Here is a 22,483-nt window from a genome sequence, read left to right as displayed (position 1 = left end):
ATTTTTTTTTTAAACAACTTAAATTCATTTTTACTGATACTACATGGAACTCGAAGGTTCCAATCAGATGTATCCAATAGGGCTCAATGCCGATTTTGATATTTGATAGAACTAATGCTGTCACTATCGAATGTTTTTGGAAACGATTAATCTATTGATTATTCAATTGATTAATCAACTAATCAGGTTCATTTTAATTTTGCATTTATTTGTATGACAAAAGCATTTTTTCCCCCTGATTACCGTTTATTAACCAGCGGTTGGTGTTTATTTCGGACTTCGTGTTTGTATAGTGATTTTTAAAAAAAGAAGGAGGAATTGGTGTTGTGTTGCTCCTGTTTTTTTTTTATGCTATAGCGTACAGAAGGCTTTGATGCAGCCTCTCAACTGAAGAGAATGCTTAAAGCAATGGTAGGTATTACAGAAAATGGCCAGGAGGTGGCAGCAGAGTATAAGAGATCATCCAGGGCCATGTTGCAAAAAGCTCTTTTGTCCACTATTTTAAACAGATTTGTGAATAATGATGAGACTTAGCTAAAACGGAAACCGATAGAAATATACTTTTTTTTCCTGATGAAAGAAGAGACTAATCTTTCTTTTTGGTAGGTTTCATGTTTTTACAGCAATAGGACACAATATTCTGTGGGCCTTGCAAAATCAGTCCAAATCCAGTAAAACAGCTAGGAGCGAAGGGGGTTGCTTCAGTGGAAAAAGCTGGGAGTGAATGAGTTCATTTGATAATCGTTTACTTGTCGATTAATCCATTCATTTTGAAATCTCTAGTGATAGCCAATTTGATTTAAAAAAAAAATCTGCAAAAAAAAGTCTGTCTTTTTTTAGGACCTGATACCAAGTGATTAGGCCCTTGTAATGACCACTTATCAGGGTATTCTTACCCTGGAAGTAAACTTGATATATTTTCTTTTGTCTGGCACACACCTGAGCGCCAGCAGCTCCCGCGCAAGGTCGCCGGTTTTGCGCTGGGCCGAGCCGAGTCGCACCTCCAGGGCAGCTTTGTCCTTGGCCAGACCGTCTCTGTCGGCGGCCACTTTTTCCCGAGCTGCCGCCTGCTCGTCCCGCTGCCTCCTACTTTCACGGAGCTCCTCCGATGCACTCTGCAGCTGTCTGCTCACCTGCATTCGAATACAAAGACATGGAACAGCACACGGAACCACGTCCCGACCGACCTACTTTGCCACTTTCGCATTCTTTAGATAAAAAGTTGTGTCGTTCCAAGGAGTCTACACGGGCCCGGCCGGGCTTGCAGAAACGTCACATGGGGACTATTATGTATTTGGACTGTGGGAACTTTTGTCTAAATTTATTTCCAAGAGCAAAAAAAAACAAAAAACAGGAACCTTTAGGGTGGGATGCATGCATAAATCCATGAGAAAAACTTTCCTTTCTTTTCTTTGGTCCTTTCTCGGGTTTCCTGACGGCCTCACGACTCTGGCTGGAAGTGTTCGGTTTAGGGAAACGGTTTGGGATTTTATTTTTTTTTTATAGGTTTTAGGTGAACTAATGAATGCACGCACGCACATACACATATTCACCCACATACAAAAAAAACCCTATAAAAATACAAAAAATATATATATAAAAAAAAAAGAAAAAATGGAGAGCAATGATGATGACATGTCAAATCGGTAAAATTACCAAATGAACAATACTGAGCTCTCCAATAAAAAAATAAATAAAAAAAAGAGAAAAAGTGCACTTGCTCGGAGCCATAACACGATGGCTGAGTTTATAACAGACCTCAGCACCCTCTCATGTTTATTATGTTTTTTCCAGCACGGCGAAAGGTTTAAAAAAGCAACAATCAGCGTAATTTGATTTCCATCCAGGCTAAATTGAAGTCAAACCAAATATTAGCGCGGCACGTCTCCCGGCTCGGGCTGGATGACACCCAAGCTTTGACGCGTTTATTTTCACAAGGCGCTTATCTCAAAGTGTTTGGATGGAATTTGTCCATTTGTTTGCTTTGTTGAAAAGTACCTGCGCTCAAACGCGGCGGTCCTGCGAGAGCGAGGATTCTTCTCATTCTTCAGCGGGCAAAGAATGAGAAGACTTTGGCGGTGCAAATTTACGACTCTCTCAACTTAAAAAAAAGCATTCGGACGCTCCATTTATCTTCCTCGCATTTCTGCGCTATTCTTTATCCCCGCTGACTCATAAAATACTATTAATAGCACTTCAGACTTCAGAAATATCAGTTTTAAGGAGACAGTAATGATACTCAAAGTTATGTACTGGCCGCCGTCTTTGCAGTAGATTCGTTTGTTGAGCCAGAAATGTTGACCTTTGCCTTCTTTTTAAAGTGGAAGTCAAACTTAAATATCGCTTTACAATAATACATTTTATGTGAGCTCACTCATCGAAACATGACATTCTGATTCGTATTTGTGGAATATGAGTTATCAAGCAAAATCCAGCCATTTTTATCCATCTCAGGGGGGCGGCCATTTTGCCACTAGCTGTCGACTGAAGATGACATCACAGTTGCTCAGGTCAGGGCTTAGGCAACGACCAATCACAGCTCACCTGTTTTCCGAGGCTGACCTGTGATTGGTCGTTGCCTGAGGCAACTGTGATGTCATCTTCAGTCGACAGCAAGTGGCAAAATGGCCGCCCCTGAGATGGACAAAAACGGCTGGATTTTGCTTCATAACTCCTAATCCACAAATGTAATCCCAATCAGAATGTCATGTTTCGATTAGTGAGCTCACATATATTATTTGTCAAGAATTTTTGGGGGTTGACGTCCTCTTTATGAGCCTTCCCAAAAATATGACCTTGAGGACTTTTTTTTTTTGCATCTTGAGGGCCGATTTAAAAGAAGGTAAGTCCAAAGTACAACAATTCTCACCTGTGACTGCTTTTCCAGGTTGCAAGCGTTCTCCTTCTGCAGTCGGTCCAGGTCTTCTTCCATCTTGCGCCGCAGGTCCAACAGGTGGCGCTGTGAGCTCTGCAGGGCTTCCTTCTCCGCCACAACGCTAGCCTTCTCTCGTTGTAGCTGGCTAATCTCTTCCCGAGCCACCCGCTTCGTCTCCGCCTCCTGTCGCCGGCCACCAACCTCCGACTTATCAGCTTCGACCTGAAACAGGGGGGACGCGACGGGAGTTGGTTCGGGTCACAAAAGTTGTGAAGGGTTTGACATGACAAACTTTTTTCTTTTCTTTTTTATCTCTGTGTGAGGGTTTCTCTTTATTAAACGTTTTTTAGGTTTTTGTTTTCCGTCACAGGCTTTAAGGCCTCCCGTCATAGGGACGAATGCTCACCTGCAGCAGCAGCAGCCGGTTGAGCTCCACCTTGTCCTTGGCCAGGCCCTCACTCAGGGCGGCCATCTTGGCCAGGGAGTCCTTCAACCCCGCTTCCTGCTGGCGCAACTTGGCCACCAGCGCTTCCTGCGCCGAACCGCGACACTCCGCCTGCAGGGGGCCGGCGTGAAGATGCATCACTGCCATCAGGCGGACGCGGCTGTGGCGGTCGAACCTTGGTGAGAGCCAAAGCCAGGCTGGCCTTGTCTTCCTCCACGATCTCCTTCTCCAGGCCCGAGCGGCTCAGCGCTTCCCTCGCCACCACCAGCTCCCGCCGGAGGTCCGAGTGCTTCCCCTGCAGCTCTTCCAGGCCTCGCTCGCTGGAACGTAAACGTCTCACACTGTTACATCATTGGGGGGGGGGGGGTTGGATGGCCACATCTGGAACTTTGAAAGATGGCGCACCAAAGGCTGCCATGCATGAAGGACCAAACTGGATCTCAAGTAGTCTTGCTTGGATCCCCAAAATACTTTCATTACATTTCAAACTCATTGTAGAACATTGCCCTTTAAAATAAAGGGCTTACAGATGATCTGATTCAGGGAAAACAAAAACGAATTCATTAATTAATTAAAAATACAAAATAAAATAAATAAATATGAATATAAATAAATAGAAAAATAAAGAAATAATAATGATAAAAATAATAAATTATTATTATTATTTTTTTTAAATATAATAGTGTTTGTGTCGCACCCTTGCTGAACCTCGGAGCGCAGCCGTTCCAATTGTAGCGCCACGTCTACGTGCTGCCGTTTCAGGGCTTCCAGTTCCCCGCGCTGGGAGTCGCACACCTGTCGCACTCCTGCTAAAAGCTGCTCCACGCCACACTTCTCGCTGGGAACACAAAGACGACAAGAATAGTAAATGCTTTACGCTTCTCAGAATAAAAAACTCTTTTCCCAGATGAGGATTCTCACTTAGGTCTCAGGTTCAAGTCCTCCTTCAAAACGTCCATTGAAATGCTTTCTTTTTGTTTTGTTTTTGTTCTTTGGCTAATTGTGGTCCATGTGACAATTAAAGAAGACATGAGCTCGTCAAAGTGGCTTGACTACTTGCCGTTGTAATGAAGGTTAACATGCCAAAAAAGCGATTCTCATTTACTAGGATTCAGAATCTATTTTGAATGTCTCAAAATCCATTTTATTTAAGTTATTTTTTTTACGGTATTGCCGGAGCGCTGTTCACGTTGTACCCGATTTGGCCACTTAGGGGCAGTGTGGTTTGGTGTGTTCTGATACACAGTTCAGCTCTAGCCACATTAGAGAGTAGAAGGAAAAAGTCACCATCAAGTTATTCCTATAAAAGCAGTTTTTTGGCAGCGTAGCAAAAGCATTTGAGTAATGTTGAGATGCTCCTCTTTATACATTCCTGCAAGCGTTTTGTATGGACAGCCGTTCTTCTGAGTGATAAAAGTGCCACGAGTAGCGCGCTACTTAGATTTAGCGAGTCCGACTGGCGTAGATCATGACGATTCTTTGCACATCTTTAATTGAAGCAGAAATCCTTGTCAATCCAATCATTTAGAATCAAAAATCGTTCTGAATCAAAAATCGATTCTAAATCGTATCGCAGACCCAAAAATCGGAATCAAATCGTGACACAGTCAAAGATTCCCGCCGCTAGTTAATACCTGGAGATGAGGTCCAGCGAGGAGCGGTATCTCTCCTTCTGCTGGACAGTTTCCTCCAAAGCCTTTTTGACCTCTTGACTTTCTTTCATCACGTCCCGGATCTTCGCCTCCAGTTCGGCCCCGGACGATTCGCTCCGCTGCAGTTGAGTACGCAACGTGTCGGCTTCCTTCAGGGAGTCCTCCAGGCGACCGCAAAGGTCCTGCAACATTTGCGTCATTTCTATCACGTAAAGGAAAACTATTTGTTGATGGATAGCCTGAGGAAAAGGATGTCAGACCTGAGTTTGCTGCCGGTGCTTGTCGAGCGCACCCTGCACAGCCACCAGGGCGAGGTTCCTCCGGGGAGAACTGGCAAGCAGACCGCCAGATTCACCGCCATCACCTTGACTGGACACCAGCTGGCGAGCCATCGGGGAACTTGTCAGACTATGGAAAGGTGTACACATCTTTTTGATCTGACCTGTTGGACCTCGCGGAGTACTTCCTGAAGGGTTTGGATCTCGGCCTGGAGGACTTCCACCTCTCCTTTATCCTCACTCCAGCTCATCTCCTGAGCGGGAGACCACGTAAGGTCAAACAAACCGAAAACGTAAGCCTGACGCTTCCCGACGGGAGCTGCCCGACAATCGGGAAAAGTGATCAAAGCCTTCAGAAAAGACTTCAGATGATCAATCGCTCCTCAAAGTCTCACCATCATGTCCAGGCTGGCGTCCTTCTCGCTGTTTTGGTTGCGGAGGCGATTCACTGCATCCGTCAGCTCCAAGATCCTGAATAGGACACGGAGGGGAAAAATCGGATTGGCAAGATTGTTTTTTTTTGTTTTTTTTAACAGTGGTTACAAAATTGAGTAGAATGTCCTTAAAACAGGATTTGATCCTGACTTCTGTCTTACCCACGGAGCCATGAAGACACCGCTGATTCCTAAACAGGGTTTAAAATTGACCCACCAAGAAGGGTCACAATTTTTAACAGTTGTTATCAAATTGAAAAATTCAGAATGTGATCTCGGGTTTCAAAGGAAAGTTTTGTTTCCACGCAGGGTCCCAATTTTTAACAGTGGCTAATTAGAGCTGTCAAAATGAATTGACGAATCAACAAGTCATTGATTACGAAATGAATCGACAACTATTTTAATAATCTTTTTTTTTTTTTTTAAAATGGTCCAAATCCTCTGATTTCAGCATATCAACAGTAATTGTTGACGGATTTCTGTATTATATTCTGTGTTTAATCAAATTAAGACATTTGCAAACATATGTTTTTACTTTGGAGAACAATGACCGTTAACACAGTACAACATCAATCCCCCTTTTTTAAAATCACTATACGAATACAAAGTACGAAATAAACACCAATCAATGTTAATAAACAGTAATTAGGAAAAAAAAAAGCTTTTTTTTTTTCGATTAATCAATTGAATCATCAATAGATAAATTGATTCTAATAATATTCAATAGTGACCGCACTAGTGGCTAAGAAATTGAGTTAAAAAATGTCCCTGGGACAACAGGATTTCATCCCCACAGCCCAAAGTCCTAAATCTGTCAAATTGGATAGAAAAAGCCCAGGAAAATGAATAAAAATAAAAATAATCTTTGTTAACAGAAAACAGGATGTTTCCTGTCGTGCACCTGGAATTGAGTTCCACTTTCTCTGCGTCCCAGCATCCCTGAAGCTGCATGGCCTCTCGGACCTTGTCCTTCAGCTGCCGCTCCAGCGCCGACACCTCCGCGCCACCGGGGGCGCTCTCCTGCGTGGCATGTGCCTCCCAACGGCGACAGGCCACGCCCAGCTGCTGGCCGACGGCGGCGCATTCGCCTCGCATGTCAGTCAGCGTCCTGGAAGGCGCGTCAGACATGTTCATGGTAGCGCTGATATTTAATTGCCGACGCCTTTCACCCACAACCCAACGAGGCACAAGTGTATTTCTTATCGCTAGTTTTCACACAGAACGCCGACATGGTCAAAACGACTTTTGGTGTGGCAGGGCCTCATGAGGGATCGCGTGTGCTTTTTGTTGACTGCGCACTCACCTGTCAGCGAAGGTCCTGAGTTGTGTGAAGGCGTTCCTCAGGGAGGCGGCCTGGCGCCACAAACTTCTGACGCGAGCCTGCTCCCGACTCAGGCGGCAGGACGACGTCTGCGGAGGGGTGTGCGTGCGCGTATGTGTGTGTGTGAAGCGGGCGGGGGAGAGACGTTAGCGAGAGATGGCACCTCTCATGTTATTGTGATTTCAAACAGACGCTGTCCTGGAAGCGTGCTGGCACACACACAAGTCATTGGATTTCCCTGAATAAACACACATCCGACGTTTACGGCAACAAAGGGGGCCGCTTTCTCCCGCCCCTCGCCACTTGGAATGTTTTCACAGGAAAAAACAACGGGAAAAATAATGCGAGAGTGAATGTTGGCTATGAATGAGATTACTGAGGTTAACCCTTGAGAGATCCTGGGGACATTTTGTCATTTCTACTACACGGGCTTGCAAATTTGGATTTTCATGTTATTCCCGTAGATGGCGCTACTTGTTTTTTATTCAATTAAATTTTTTTTTTTTTTTTAATTTTCCACCTGATCTTTAAAGTATACACTCTGCCTTATGCTGTCAAGTACTTAAATGTTTTTTTTTATTATTAAAAGTCCCCAAAATACAATCATTTTGTACAAATAAATAAATAAATATGCAAGTTAATTATATCTCATTGTATGTTTTAGCTTCAAAGGGTTAATGTTCCCAAAATGTAAATATTCTTCAGTTTGAAATAGTCATATAAAATATGCATTATATTATTCAGCAATTATTACTGTATATAGCATAACAATAACTATTCTTTATTTTGTTTTTAATAAATCCAAAATCTGAAATTACTTTAAAAATTCAAATATTATTTCTACTTTACTATGTGAATTTCTTGAACTTTACTGTTATATTTTTTTATTCGTTTTCATTTTTATATAAATATAAATTAAAATAAATTAATATTTTAATTTATTTTAAGTGTAAATGAGATTTTAATTAAAAATATTTGTAAAATTATTTTTGTTTCATTCTTATTAAAATAATTACATTTAAAAATCTAATTTTAATTAGATTTTAGAATGTAATTTTTTTCCATTATTTTATTTTTTTTAAATTCCAATAAATTTTTAGGTTTTGTGTTTTTTTTTTCAAATACAATCAACTTTGGAGTTATGGCGATCTTTAAACTGTCCTCAAATATAATGACTTTTCATCTTGAAATATGCTGTACATATTATTGCCTGTTGTGTTATATAAAAATGCACTGTGTTAGTATTAGGTTAATTGTAATGACATTATCCGAGTTGTTTTGTTTTTTCAGTCCAAAATCTAAACATGAATTCATATCATGCTGACCTCTTGCCGGCGGCGCCAGCGCGTATCGCACAGCTCGGCATCCCGCCGCGCCTTCCGCAGGCTCTCGACCAGGCCCTGGTTGAGGGCGTCGGCCTCCTCCAGCTGTTTTCGCAGCACACAGTTGACTTGGATCAGGCTGCCACATCTGGAAACACGACACATCTGCGTTAGCTTAGCTTGAGTCACATGCACATGCATCCTGTTACGTGCGCTGATGCTATCTGTGCGCGTTCACGCCGGATGATGCTTTGTATTACCTAATGATGTTTGCGGCGCAATTGCGCTGCATTCGAGGCAACTGGGAATTTGGAAAGATCCCTTTTGGAGCTTACGGGTTCCGACGCCAAAGACCTCCAAGCAACCGTAAACAAAAAACACGGCTCAGGGTCTCAGTGTTGTGTTTGTGAATGTAACACAACTGTTGTGAGCTTCAAGCGGAATATTTTCGAATTGCCAGCAATTCGTTTTCGGGATGTAACGATAGCCAAACATCACGATACGATATTATCACAATATGAAGAACACGATACGATAATTAACACGATATTGTTGGGAGGTTGGCGATATAAAAAAAGGTCACAATATTGTAAAAAAAATGAGCTCATACTAAAAAAAAAGCACATTATTGTGCTTTTGTGCATAACAGCAATACATATAAACAACCACCAGAGGGTGCTAGAACTGCACAAATGGAAATTTTAATGTCATGTGAATGAAATGAAAGTCTTTGAATTCTTGAAATATCAACTTTAAATATAACTTGGAAAGACAACGACAAAATAAAACAATAAGAAAGTGAAATAAGAATAGAATAAACAAAAATAATAGCAACTGAAAAACCAGTACGAACAAATACTGACTGTTTCTGTGCGTTTTGGCCACTTGGGGGCAGTATGGTGCCATGCATCCATGCCGTACACGCTTAAAGTGAGTACAGAAGAAAAGTACTGGACTGGACTCCAATTAAATTATATTAAAATAACTCGTTTTTCACGCATTGGGAAGAATTTTGCGCCTTTGTGTAGTGTTATCTCACCTGTGGGTACGTGTTCCCACAGCATTTGTGTGTGAATATACGTTATTTGAAGGAAAAACACTCCCAAAGTCAATGCTAACTTCCTGTTAGCATTTGAATGGGATCCACCCTTCGCTTTTAGCATTAGCGCTAGGCTAGCGATGTTTTAAAAACAAAGCAGATTTTGTATTTCAGTGGATGTAATTCTTATCGTCCAGTGTTTTTTTTTTTTTTTTTCATTAAACAGCTTAAAGGACGCTTGGGGGACAACAGAATAACATACGCGACACACTTGCTAGTTGCTAATACTACGCAAGCAAAATGATGCATTCAGGGTACTTTCACAGTGTCTGAAACTTTTAAGGCGACAATAATCGGCCATTTGGCCCAATTGGCCGATTGTTTTGGCCGATGTTTGAAGGACAATAATCGGCCGATTAATCGGTCGGGCCCTAGTTTTAATATCACGATATTGCCGTTATTGTTACATCCCTAGTTAGTTTCGGGTGTAGGAGAAGGCTTCGGGGTTTAGGGTTAGGAATACAGACCTGTTTAGAGCACCGGTTAAGGGTTAGGCTAGGTTAAGCTAGTCGTAGCTCCGCCCACCTTTTCTGTTCCTCCTCCAGCTGAGCGACCTTGCTCCGGACGCTGACGTTGAGCTCTTGTTCCTGACGTTGGCCCGAGTCCTTGTGGGCCTGCAGCTGCGCACACGCACACAAAAACAGCAGTGGGTTTTGCGTGTACACAAGACAGACTTCGCCAGCACATACCAACAGTCGCATCTTTTCCAAGTCGGAGGTCTTCTCCAGGACTTGCCCTTCCAGCTGGCCACACCTGCTCTTGTATTGGAGGACCTTGAAAGGAAAAAGCCGGGTCAGACTGAGGACCTTAAGATAAGATATCAAAGATGTGGAATCAATATTCCGACTGCCTTCCACATGAGCGTTCCTCTGTCGCTTCTGAGCTCACCTTGGTCTGCAGCTTCTGGACCAGCTGGGCCTGTTTCTGCTGAGCCTCCTGGAAAAGCAGCAGCCTCCGCCTGTAGCCGTGCTCCTGGACTACCTGTTGCCACGGCGACGGCCACGGCGACGGCCACGACGACGGCGACGGCTCCATGTCCTGGTCCGAGTCTGCCGGCGATGGCGTGCTCAACATATGATCCGGCTGAATGGAGAGAGAATTCGATTGCGTTTGGATGATCCAAGAAGTGGTTGAAGTTGGTCCGTGCTCATTAGGGTCTAAGGGTTTAATATGGTGAGGTATAAATAGTAGGGTTGGCGGTCGATTACATTTTTTAAGCGTAATAATTAACTTATGATTGATGGTACATTTTATATCGGTTTTAATGTACAGTAAAATAGTTTTCCCCTCTGGGGTTTTCGTGACATAAAAGTGGAAAAATATGGTAACCTAATACAAATATGGTGGCATTTTTTAGTTCATTGATAGAGGTATTTGAAGCTAAAGTTAAAAAGATGTACTGTACTGTAAAATAAAAAAAAAAGATTTTTTTCTGCCATTAGATGGCATAAGCGTTTAATGTTGGACATTGATGACACACAGGGGCGGGCATTAATCGAGCGTTAAAAAAACTAGTGGTGTTAAAGCAACGTTAAATTAACTCAATATTATCCTACTAATTTTGACACCCCTAATAAACAGTGTATGTGATGTGGGTAGGAGGTGAATTTAGAAAGTGGATATTCACCATATTGGTTCCTTGGTGTTAGAGCTGTTTACCAGACCAGATTAAAGGGTTGACTTCCCCTTTAAAAAAAAAAAAAAATTTTAACAAACGTGTTCTATGCAGCCTACTGATTCTGGTTAATATTGTGTTAGTGGAAACATGACTTAAGCATCAAAATCCAGCCGTATTTATCCATCTGAGGGGGGCGGCCATTTTGCCACCTGCTGTCGACTGAAGATGACATCACCGTTGCTCAGGCTCTCAGCGTGAGTCCAGCGTTGACATCCGCTCCAGCTGTGTTTAGGAATCTACCAGATAGCACGCTCCATTAATTCCCTTTATTAAGCCCCTCGGCTCGAGGAAAAAAAAATGGCGGCAGCTGGGCTGAACCCAGAAAATAGGTGAACCGTGATGTCATCTTCAGTCGGCAGTAAGTGGCAAAATGGCCGCCCCCCTGAGATGGATCAAAACGGCTGGATTTTGCTTCATAAATCAAATCCCACAAATATAATATGAATCCAAATGTCATGTTTGGACGAGTGAGGTGACATTTAACATGTTGTTGTCAAGAAATGTTGACTTCCACTTTAACGTTAAAAAGTTTGAATGTTCTGGCAAGATAGACTTTACTTTAGGATGATTCTGAATGTTAAAACAGCAGGGTGAGGAGCAAGCTGTTGGAGTGTGTCAATGCTACGTCGCTACGTACGTACGTGTTATTTATCTAGCAAACGAGCCTTGATGTCATTTCAGGATTCTATACGGTTGCCATGGTTGCCTTTGAAGCCGCACCCCGGTCGTCTGCGCACGTTCCCGCCGCCCTCTTCGCCTTTGGAAACGTGCTTTCAATTATCTTTTCTTGATACGTATGATTTGTGCCCCTCCTCGCTTTTGTCTCCTCTGATAAATACTTGGAGGAGCCGCTTTGATGCGGCTGCCAGCGAGCAAGCGGCGGCTCGCTCCGGCGGCTCGCTCCGGCGGCCCCCGTGAAGCCTTTGGTGTCGGCGCCAAACCGAGATGGCCGAGGATGGGTTTTCGTGACGCTTCTTGCGAGCAGCTGATCGAACCTCTCGGGCCGCATCTGCCACATCTGGCGGCTCGGCCGTGCAAAGGTTCAGCCCAGCTGCCGCCATTTTTTTTTTTTCCTCGAGCCGAGGGGCTTAATAAAGGGAATTAATGGAGCGTGCTATCTGGAAGATTCCTAAACACAGCTGGAGCGGATGTCAACGCTGGACTCACGCTGAGAGCACTGGCTGAGAAATATGAGAGTAGTTTGGGGGGGGGGGGGGTTATCCAAGAGGAGACTGAGGGCCTCTGCAAAAAAGCAGAGACTGTGGAGTCCAGAGTGATCTTTTTTTGTTGGGGAAAATCAATGTTAATTTGACAAGAAATTTGTATTTAGTTTTAGACAGTTATAGTCTAAAGTCATAATTTAGTCATCTTTTAGCTTTAATCCAATATTAGTCCACAAAAATAAAGAGCAATTTTGATGTTTTCCTTCAGCATACTTTACATTTCAACGTTTATACAAAAAAATTAAAATGCACCAATTTGTAACTGTAGTTTAGAAAAATTCCAACATTTTGGGCTGGGGAAAAAGTTATCGATAGACCGATATTGTTTTTTCAGGGCCGATATCGATACTGATTATTAATAGTCAAGGATGCCGATAACCGATATTTGGAGCCAAAATTTCTTTTCACTAAAAGGGAAATATTGGCATCAAAAATTTGAAAAATACAAACTTCAGCGGCCGGTATGAGTCTTAAAAATTTGGCCGATGCTGATATTCGTCAAAATGCTGAATATCGTCCATCCCTAGAAAAAAATACATCATTTCTACAACAATAAGCATAAGAGGTGAATAGGGTGTCAAGCAGTGGTTCGATTCCTAACAAACAAACGTAGTACCATTTCTTCTTTCCATTTCATTTCATTTCTTTAGAAACCATTAAGTGTATATTTATAAGTTTTGCATTTATTGCCCAATTAATAGCGTACACTTATCTAAATTGACTACACTCTCCACTGATTAGCATATCATGACAATCAGCAATTCCCGCAAAAATATTCTTGCAGAAAAGTCAAATCCATTCCAAGCATACAGGAAACGTGTACTGTGTGTGTAAAAAAAAAAAAAAAAAAATCACACAACCTCGCAAAGACGTCTGCTTGCTAATTGAGACCTTAAATGTATCCCCCCACGAGGTAAACATAAACATAAGTGTCAAACTAATGAACTGACTTTTATAGTCCGGTCCGAGCAAACAGAATGAACGCAGTGTTGTCACAAATGGCGGCTTTGTGTGGCAGCTTAAAAAAAAAAGAGCCTTTTTTCACCGTGTTAGCGGGAGGAGAAGGGAGACGCGAAGGAGACGGCGCCGCGGTCCTCAGCGGGGAAGACATCACAAGGGGAGCCTTCAGTTGTAGAACCGCAAATGAGCCCTGAAGTCAACAATCGGACCAAGTTGTACTGAGAAAATGCCTACAAAGTTTCGGGAATCTGAAAAAAAGTTTACATTTCGCAATTACCGGTACTCAAAATAACACTTACCAGGATGACCAGTTTTTCAGTGACTCGCCAATAAACTATGAGATACTGTAGTTTAATTCCTCCCTTTCCAAGTTTAAGTTATATATTTTCCATCTCTCAGGAGTGACGTTTAAAGTTTCCACTTGTTACCTTCTTAGTGATGCTGCACTGTTTGTCTTGCTCCTCGCAGACCGTCTGAGCCAAAGGAACGTCATCCTTTAGGTTGTCCTCCATTTTGGTTGTCTCACCTGCCACCAGCAAAGCAAATCACTCACAAGTCTCCCCACCCCGCTCGAAAAGCTTATTGGATTCTTTGTTTTGCCAACCGTCAGGTGACTCGGCCAGGTTCCTGGCGATGATGCGGCGGATGCGGGTTGACACGGGCGCTGGTGCAATTCCAGAGTCGGGTTCATGGCTCTCAAAGTCAAGCAGAGACTCCTCCAACTTCTGGAAGTCATTGATAACAAAACAAAACAAAAAAGTATTTTAAAATGTATTTTGGCTTATTTATGGTAAACATTCATAAATGTTCTCTTAGGTTACTTAGTGACTCAATGCAAAACTATTCATGTATTTGATATTTTAGAATTAACATACAAAGTATCAATGTGGTTAAAGTAGAGCTATTTCTGTATTTCTTGCATCATTCAAGAATATACATCCAGATATTGGAAAACATGCACTTGTGTCAATTATTATCGTTGTCTTGAGTCAAAATTTAGCTGTAGTAAGAGTGACTCTTAAATTTTAAAGACAAAATTGCAAGGGGCGCCTTTTAAAAAAAAATTAATAAAAATCTTGTCCCTTCCTCAACTTACATATCAAATAAATGTGTTTTAAATCAACCACTACGTTGGTGATCCCGATGTAAAGCTTATTATATTTTTCACGTTCATAGTTATTGTATTAAACAGATAGAAAACTGACTTTAACGCATAACAAATACAAACATTTTTAAAAGCTGATTTTTCGATGCCGCTTAAACCCGGAAGCCAACCCCGGAAGTTGCCTTGACTTATTTCCGCTACCGCCAATAGCTGGCAAACTATTTTAAAACTAATTATTTAGTTTCTAAATATTTAATTAACGTGGTTGTTTTTAACGAGTGATTTAAATATTGCTTGAAAAAAAATACAACACTGAAAAGACACAAATTACGCCGTGTTAGAGACGGGGCCAACATCACGAGGCACCAAACATGCGTTTAACATGCGCAACATTCTAATCATTAATTAGCATAGAAATGAATAATGATGAATCAATATTACTAAAAAAAACAAGATTAATTAAATAAGCTTTCAAAAATTCAACTTAACCTGAATGACCAGGTCTAGTGTAGGTGAAAGTGTGCCATCCTCCTCCTGGCAGGAACTCATTCCAAATGAAAAAGCGGATTCAGATGTACTCAAAATGAAGTTGGAAAAAAGTTGCTGGTCAAACTTTTAAGTCAGCAGCAGAGATTTTGGCGTCCTCACGACCACGAGTTACGTCGTGTGGTTGCCATGGCGACCCAACACAAGTCCTGGGTGGGGGTCGTTGCCGGGGAAACTGAGTGTTGTTTGACTATTTGCCCTGGCAGATTTCTGCTTGGACTGGGATTCCTCAAGGGTTAATGATCACAGTGCAACAAGATACCATTTTATGATTTTATTTCTCAATCAAAAAAGCGTAAAAATGACCAAAGATGATGAGGGACACTGAAAATAAAAGCATAAATACACAACCGGAATAAAATCACAGTCATAAGAGAATGAACATGTGGTCTGTTACAAGGCGTATTTTATCTTATTTTTTCAAGAATAAGGCTCAAAGGCTGTATTACGTGAGAATGTTTGAATTCTTGAAGTCACATTTTTACAGAAAAAAGTACAATCTTACATTGGATGAAGCCATAGATGTAGAATAATTAAGCTTTTTTTTTTATTCAAAAATTCAAACAAAAGCAATCTTGCAGGAAGAAAATCTATTGGGGGGAAAAAGGCATGTTTTTAGAATCAAAGCAAAAGTTTATACGAATTAAAAGGTTTTCTCTTAAACCTTTGTTCTCGTAAGAATTAAAATATTGTTCGCACAAAACATTTTTTCCTCACGGTCACAATTATTTTCTGACTTTTCTAGAAAACGCGAAGATAAGTGTATGCTTCTTTTTTTTCATGAAACGTAAACCTGCAAGTAATCCTATATGAATAAATTGATAAAGTTAGATTTTTATACCAATTTTTTTTTTAAAACTTAATAAAAAAAAATCTTTATGACTTGTTTTTGAGTTTTTTTTCCTCTCAACAACCGCTGTTGACCGTTGTCTTTTTTTTTACTTGAAAAAATACACATTTTGCCATGTAAGAATGCGACAGAAAGTGTTTTTATCGGAATAGAACTTATTTCCTCTCCAAAAAATGAACTTCATCCCAAAAATATGACATTCTTCTAAGATCGAGACTTTTTTTATTGTCATGACTTCTTTCTTGAAAAATGTCACTTCAGAAAAATCTAGAAGCAAACACAATTTCTGTAAAATAGTGAGTTTCTTGAGAAAAAAAAAAAACTGCTCTGGAGACTTTTTATCATTTTAACACTTCTACCACTTCATTGTTGTACAATTACAACTTCATTCTCAAAGTATAAATGTGTGTGGTCATTTATAAAACAGCACCAAAGGTTCAGCCTAACATTTTAAAAACAATATACGGTGGTGCCTTGACTTACGATTTTCCTCGGTTGAAGCTGCCAGAAAATCACCGCATTTTTTTGGTTACATCTCAGTTCAGTAAATAACTAAAAGTGCATTGCGAAGGCATCACAGTATCGAGTAGCGGCGGCTTCTCCCATTTTTGCTTTTAGCGCAAAGCAAAAAAAATGGGAGCAAGCGACTGCTCGTCACTTGAAAAACGGGTTAAATTGCTGCATGGGTACGTCAAGGCGGCACTGCATCGAAAAAAACAAACAACCGCAACGCTCTCGCTCCGCCCATCGTTCACGCGACGTCGCCTACGTGGCGTCGTCGGGGAAGACGCGAGGCCAGTTGGCGGGGTCCAGGAAGATGGTGGCGACGCCGCTGTAGAACCAGAGTCTGGGCAGGAAGCCCTCCACCTCCCAGGTGTCGGAGGCCCGGTTGTACACCTCCACCTCCACGCCGTAGTCGCCCTCCATGCCCTTCCAGTGGCCGCCCGTCACGTATAACCGCCCGTCGAGCGACACCAGGCCGCCGTTCTCGTGCAGCATGTGGAGCAGCTGGATCTGCGGATGAAGAGGAGTCGCGCTGTGATAACGTCGTCGCTTAAAATGCGTTACGGTAAACCCGTTTTTTCAGGGTTGTCCGCTAGCTTAATGCTAACATACAATGCGCAACACCATAGATAGGCTAACGGAAATTAGCATACAGTAAATACAAATCTTCCAACAACTGCTACTTTAATAGCATATGCGTAAGATAGCGAGGTTGTTCATGAGACGGCACCTTCTGCCACATGTTGGCATCGGGGTCATACGAGTAGACTTTTTTGGTGTTGTCGGCAAGCAGGTAGATGTTTCCCTCCATGCACACCGAGCGAGGAGATGACAGGTACTTGGGGATGAATGGCGAGCAGATACTCATCCAGCTATCTGGGACAAAATACAGCAACCAAAAATGTCGGTAATGCGTAGCTTTTTTATGATTAAACGCCTTTTCACACTGCGCTCAGCATGCCATTCACAGTACGTGATTGGGGGACGTGGAACGCATCTCCTCACCTATGACGGGGTTGTAGCACTGCATAGTCAAGGCGTTGTACTTGACGGCGCAGGAGCCGATAACGTAGAGCTTCCCCTGGCACGCCGTGCACGTGAAGTTAGTCACGTACTTGACGGCGGGACACGTGGAGGTCCAGGTGTCGTGGTACGGGTCGTAACGCTCCACCTCCACGCGGGCCAACGTTGTGCCTGAACACACACGGGGGGAAAGATCAGGATTGGGCAGAAGTATTGGGACACTCACGGCAAGTTGAAAGCACACACAGAAAACTGTCAAAAAAAAAATAATAATAAAATTGGGCAAAAGTATTAGGATGGCCACAGGAAGTTGAAAACATGTTGGCAAAAGTATTGGGACACCCATAAGAAGTAAAAAAATATTGGCACAGAAAGTGAAAAAAATTGTCCACAGGAAGTAAAAAAAAAAAAAACGGACAAAATATTTAGATAAAAAGAAAGTTGGGCAAAAGTCCTGGAACACCAACAAGAAGTTGAAAAAAATGTGGGAAAAATAATTCGGACGAGAGAAATTGAAAAAAAATTGCATAAAAGTATTTGGACGCACAGAGGAAAAGTTTTGGGACACCCACAAGAAGTTGAAAATATTGGACAAAATATTTGGACGCACAGAAAGTTCAAAACATTTCGGACAAAGTGTTGTAACGTCCACAGGAAGTCGATAACATATTGGCAAAAGTATTGGGACACACATGGAAGTGCAAAAATATTTAGACACAAAGAAAGTTGAAAAAAGTTGGGCAAAAGTATTGGGACACCGAAAAACAGCTCAATCATCAGACGAGAGGTTTGCCGTCGATTTTCTTCACTCGCCTCCAATGACGTAAATCTCTCCGTTGAGCGTGGCGGACGAGTGATTGGTTCGAGGTCTGAGCATGGGCGCCACAGTAACCCAGCGCCCCTCCTTGGTGATGTACTTCCACGTCTCCGTGGTGGACCAGGTGTTGGTGTTGGAGCCCCGCGAGCCTCCTGCAGGGAGACATTTTGTTCAGGCGATAAAAATGGCCGACACGGGCAGCCAAACGGACGGATGCTCACCCGTGACGTAGACGTCGTTATTCAGGGGCACCATAGAGAAGCCCCATTTGTTGGGGTTGGGGAAATTTGGGAGCTCGTGCCACTGCTCTGGAAAGACAACAAACAGGGACAAATATTGGGATCATGGAAAATGCACAGGAAGCGAAATTTGGAGTTTGGACAAAAGTTTAGGGACATAGAAAGTCGCCTTGATAAATAATAAGTCATCTCAAAGAATTGTAAAATGCCTCAATTTGAGATGTCTCGACGTAACGGCGGATTAATTTGATTCCTTGAAGAGCTTATGTACTTGTCTTGGTGTTGTAGAATGCGCAGTTCTTGGGCTGAGCTCGGTGCGCTCTCGCTCTCGATCGCTCGCCGTCCTCGTCGTCGTCGTCGTCCGACTCGTCATCAGAGTCGTCATCCAGGGAGCGACCCCCCATGACGAAGAGAACTTCCTGCAGGTTGGGCTGCGGACTCTGCCCGTCCTCTCGGCCCGAGCACTCTGGGGCCGAGCGCATTTTCTGCCCCCCCAACCCAAAAAAAAATAATGTTCAAAGCCATGCATAAGTCAGTCAAGTCAAAATCACCAATAAAATGAGTGAATTGCTCATTTGTAACCACATAGCATCGTGACTACACCCAATATAGTTAAAATATGTGAGGCTAGCAATGCTAATATTTAGCCACTGAGTATTGTGACAATAAAACACCAAAAAAAGAGATGAAATGTTATCACTGCTCATTTGCATTGTGACTAGAAATATTGTGATTATAAAATGTGAACAATTACTTGTAATGTCAATGCTAACATGTAGCCAGCCAGCTTAGACATTAAACTTTTTTTTTTTTAAAGTTTAAAAGAAATTGTTCAACACAACAATAAGACGTTAGCAATGCTAATATGTAGCCACCTAGCATTTTGATGATAGTACATGAAAATATAGGCTACTGTAAAAAGAAAATTGTGAAAATTATTAAAATAGGCCTAGTTGTGATGATGATAGCAATTTGTGTAAAAAAATAATAATGAAAAATTACAATGCTAGGTGGCTACATATTAGCATTGTTAATATTTATTTGTGACGTAAGAAATACTAAAATTAAGCCACCTAGCATTGTGACGACAAAATGTTAAAAAATTACCTGTAAAATCATTAATGCTAACATGTAGGCAGCTAGCATCGCTAACTTAAAAAAAAATCGTTCAACATTAAGGCAAGGCTAATGTAATGTAGCCACCTAGCATTTTGACGATAGCACGTGAAAATAAACTGTCAAAATGTATTGAAAATTACTGTTAAAATAGGCCTAGTTGTGATGATAGCAATTTGTGTAAAAAAATAATAATGAAAAATTACAATGCTAGGTGGCTACATATTAGCATGGTTAATATTTATTTGTGACGTAAGAAATACTAAAATTAAGCCACCTAGCATTGTGACGACAAAATGTTAAAAAATGACCTGTAAAATCATTAATGCTAACATGTAGGCAGCTAGCATCGCTAACTTAAAAAAAAAATCGTTCAACATTAAGGCAAGGCTAATGTAATGTAGCCACCTAGCATTTTGACGATAGCACGTGAAAATAAACTGTCAAAATGTATTGAAAATTACTGTTAAAATAGGCCTAGGTGTGATGATAGCAATTTGCCTAAAAAAATAATAATGAAAAATTACAATGCTAGGTGGCTACATATTAGCATTGTTAATATTTATTTGTGACGTAAGAAATACTAAAATTAAGCCACCTAGCATTGTGACGACAAAATGTTAAAAAATGACCTGTAAAATCATTAATGCTAACATGTAGGCAGCTAGCATCGCTAACTTAAAAAAAATCGTTCAACAGTAAGGCAAGGCTAATGTAATGTAGCCACCTAGCATTTTGACGATAGCACGTGAAAATAAACTGTCAAAATGTATTGAAAATTACTGTTAAAATAGGCCTAGTTGTGATGATTGCAATTTGTGTAAAAAAAAAAAAAAAAACTGAAAAATGTCTAAGCTAGGTGGCTAAATATTAGCATTGCTAATATGCCAATGGTAATTTTTCCAATGTTATGGTCACAATGCTAGCCGCCAAGGGTTAGGGTTACTAATATGTCCAAAACCTCCATGTGGACCTTCTCCACGGCCTCCCGGCAGCCGTCTGAGGCCTGCACCAGAGCATTCTGCATCAGCGTTCCCCTCAGGTAGTCTGGGTCAAGCAGCTCCAGTCTGCACAGCCCCAGCAGTTCCGGCATGTGGCCCAACCGAGCCTCCCGCCCGTGCCCGACCCACCTGAGCACGGCCTCCACGCGGGCGCGCTCGCACCGGATCTGCAGGCCCTCGTGGCTCAGGCAGGAAACCAGGCGCTCCTTTTCCTGGAGCAGGAACTCCTCGCTCAGCTGGACAGCCTCAAAGTTCTCCAAGAGGAAGACCCGCGCCTTGGCCACCACCTCAGGGCAACCGTGGATCTCGCCAAACTCCAGGATGCCCAGGCAGTTGGTGGCGTCGATCTGGTGCTGGAGGTAGCGCGTGCACACGGCGCGGACCGTCTGGAACTGCAGCTGGCTGGAGGTGCGGATTAGGCCCTCCACGTTGCTCTGGTTGATGGTCAACTTGCCCGTGTAGGCAAAATCCAGCAGGCAGCTCAGAATATCCGGGTCCACTTCTTGGAGCTCCACGCGGGCCGCGATGCTCTCGGCAAAGTCGCCCGAGAACATGCAGCCGAAGTAGGCGCTGCAGAGGGCCAGGACCCCGCGGTGGCACGGGAAGTCGCGGCCCCCGGCGCTCAGCGTCACGTCCACCATCTTGGGCTGAGAGCACAGAGAGCGCAGGCCCTCCAGGATGGTCTGCGGGTGCGACGGCAGGCAGAAGTCAAGGTCGTCCACGTTACGCACCATTCTCAACGCCAACTTAATCAATAAAGAAGAAGAAACTCACACCTGCAACAAGTCATTCGCCTGAAAAGAGAAAATGAAATGAGGTTGCATTTTCTTGACAATATGTTCTATGCAGCCCCACTCGTCTAACTACAGTATTCTGGTTAATAATGTAGTGTTAGTGGAATATGAGGTAAGCAGCTAAATCCAGCAGTTTTTAATCAATATCACGAGGCGGCCATTTTGCCACTTGCTGTCGCCTGAAGATAACATCACAGTTGCTCAGGTCTTAGGTAACAACCAATCACAGCTCAGCTTCGGAAAACAGGTGATCTGTGATTGGTTGTTGACTAAACCCTGAGCAACTGTGATGTCATCTTCAGGCGACAGCAAGTGATAAAATGGCCACCCCCTCAAAACGGCTGGATTTTGCTGTATAACCCAAATTTCACACATGTAATAATAATCAGAATGTCATGATTAGAATAGTAAGGTCACATATAACATATTATTGTCAAGAAATATTTAAGGCTTACTTCCAATTTAATATTATGAGGCTAACATTTTTTTTCAAATCCACAGTCCAGGTCATCAACCTTAACACCAAATCATTAAATGCATAAGAAGAAGAAACTCACACAATTATGTTTTAAAGATTACAATTATCGTAACATCTATGCTAATTTCCATTAGCCCTCTACGGCCTTTCATATTAGATGTTAGCATTAAGCTAACAGACTATTATTTATTTATTTATTTGTTTACAGTAAACGTCAACTAAGCGAGACAAACAGCTTGAACTTGTAACAAGCACACATTTCTAGAACTGTGTGGGCCATAGTCTGTTGTAAGAAAATGCTAAATTATTACAAAAAAAAAAAAGCATTTTTAATACGTCTAATTGTAATTTCTGGATCTGACACGTGACTGCACACGGTTGCGTCCACGACACGAAAGAAAGCGCAACCTAAATCCTCAATGTACATTAAAAAGCAGGTTTCCTCATCACAAAACGGTAAACAGACTCACCGGGGCGACTCATCTTGCGGCCGCTTTTTGTTTGGCAATCAACAAGGACGAGGGAAGGAGAAGTTGTGCCCTGTCACCGCCGGGACGCTGGCAAGCCTCGCGGCGTGCTGCCTTCGGGTTATTTTGGGCTGCAACTGACAAGTGACGCTTCGGGCTGAAGTCAAGATTCCAAACAACACGCAGCTGCTGTCACACTCACTTACACACACACACATTGCAGGGGGAAGCTCATATGACCGAAAAGACGAGTGAT

The 22,483-nt window shown here is 42.3% G+C and overlaps 2 protein-coding genes across 4 annotated transcripts in view; both read right to left on the bottom strand.

Moving 5' to 3' along the window:
• crocc2 (ciliary rootlet coiled-coil, rootletin family member 2) overlaps positions 1 to 14,548 on the bottom strand; it is a 31,521-nt gene extending 16,973 nt beyond the window's left edge. The window contains exons 1-19 of the mRNA XM_077583985.1: positions 14,384 to 14,548; positions 13,892 to 14,012; positions 13,716 to 13,813; positions 13,373 to 13,477; positions 10,315 to 10,509; positions 10,116 to 10,199; positions 9,952 to 10,046; positions 8,331 to 8,475; positions 6,988 to 7,094; positions 6,586 to 6,792; positions 5,646 to 5,721; positions 5,415 to 5,504; positions 5,233 to 5,352; positions 4,955 to 5,154; positions 4,018 to 4,158; positions 3,496 to 3,640; positions 3,282 to 3,431; positions 2,870 to 3,097; positions 940 to 1,133 (exon numbers count right to left, since the gene is read on the bottom strand). Of these exons, the coding sequence (XP_077440111.1) occupies positions 940 to 1,133; positions 2,870 to 3,097; positions 3,282 to 3,431; positions 3,496 to 3,640; positions 4,018 to 4,158; positions 4,955 to 5,154; positions 5,233 to 5,352; positions 5,415 to 5,504; positions 5,646 to 5,721; positions 6,586 to 6,792; positions 6,988 to 7,094; positions 8,331 to 8,475; positions 9,952 to 10,046; positions 10,116 to 10,199; positions 10,315 to 10,509; positions 13,373 to 13,477; positions 13,716 to 13,799 (2,366 nt within the window). The 5' untranslated portion in view covers positions 13,800 to 13,813; positions 13,892 to 14,012; positions 14,384 to 14,548. The remainder of the gene's footprint in view (positions 1 to 939; positions 1,134 to 2,869; positions 3,098 to 3,281; positions 3,432 to 3,495; positions 3,641 to 4,017; positions 4,159 to 4,954; positions 5,155 to 5,232; positions 5,353 to 5,414; positions 5,505 to 5,645; positions 5,722 to 6,585; positions 6,793 to 6,987; positions 7,095 to 8,330; positions 8,476 to 9,951; positions 10,047 to 10,115; positions 10,200 to 10,314; positions 10,510 to 13,372; positions 13,478 to 13,715; positions 13,814 to 13,891; positions 14,013 to 14,383) is intronic.
• Positions 14,549 to 15,269: 721 nt separating this feature from the next.
• Positions 15,270 to 22,453, bottom strand: klhl30 (kelch-like family member 30). 3 transcript variants are annotated; one of them, XM_077583863.1, is made up of 9 exons: positions 22,231 to 22,449; positions 21,265 to 21,282; positions 20,449 to 21,171; positions 18,643 to 18,856; positions 18,354 to 18,440; positions 18,129 to 18,284; positions 17,298 to 17,486; positions 17,023 to 17,168; positions 15,272 to 16,802 (listed from the first exon to the last, which is right to left on the bottom strand). In XM_077583863.1, exons 3-9 carry the CDS (start codon positions 21,127 to 21,129, stop codon positions 16,554 to 16,556), a joined length of 1,722 nt encoding a protein of 573 aa, XP_077439989.1. In that variant the 5' UTR covers positions 21,130 to 21,171; positions 21,265 to 21,282; positions 22,231 to 22,449; the 3' UTR covers positions 15,272 to 16,553. The 3 variants fall into 3 exon arrangements, with proteins under 3 accessions (XP_077439987.1, XP_077439989.1, XP_077439986.1); XM_077583861.1 differs by having other exon boundaries at positions 15,270 to 16,802; positions 20,461 to 21,282; positions 22,231 to 22,453; XM_077583860.1 differs by having other exon boundaries at positions 20,449 to 21,282; positions 22,231 to 22,450.
• Positions 22,454 to 22,483: the final 30 nt, after the last annotated feature.

This window comes from Vanacampus margaritifer, chromosome 13 (assembly GCF_051991255.1).
Source record: "Vanacampus margaritifer isolate UIUO_Vmar chromosome 13, RoL_Vmar_1.0, whole genome shotgun sequence".
NCBI classification, from domain to species: domain Eukaryota; kingdom Metazoa; phylum Chordata; class Actinopteri; order Syngnathiformes; family Syngnathidae; genus Vanacampus; species Vanacampus margaritifer.
This window is presented reverse-complemented; position numbering and strand designations above follow the sequence as displayed.

Coding starts and splice junctions, on each gene's coding strand:
- klhl30 (XM_077583860.1), bottom strand. CDS start 21,222: ATGGTGCGTAACGTGGACGACCTTGACTTCTGCCTGCCGTCGCACCCG. Junction 17,487..18,128: donor AGAGATTTACGTCATTGGAG/GCGAGTGAAGAA, acceptor GTGTGTGTTCAG/GCACAACGTTGGCCCGCGTG. Junction 16,803..17,022: donor ATGCCAACATGTGGCAGAAG/GTGCCGTCTCAT, acceptor CTTCATCCGCAG/ATCCAGCTGCTCCACATGCT.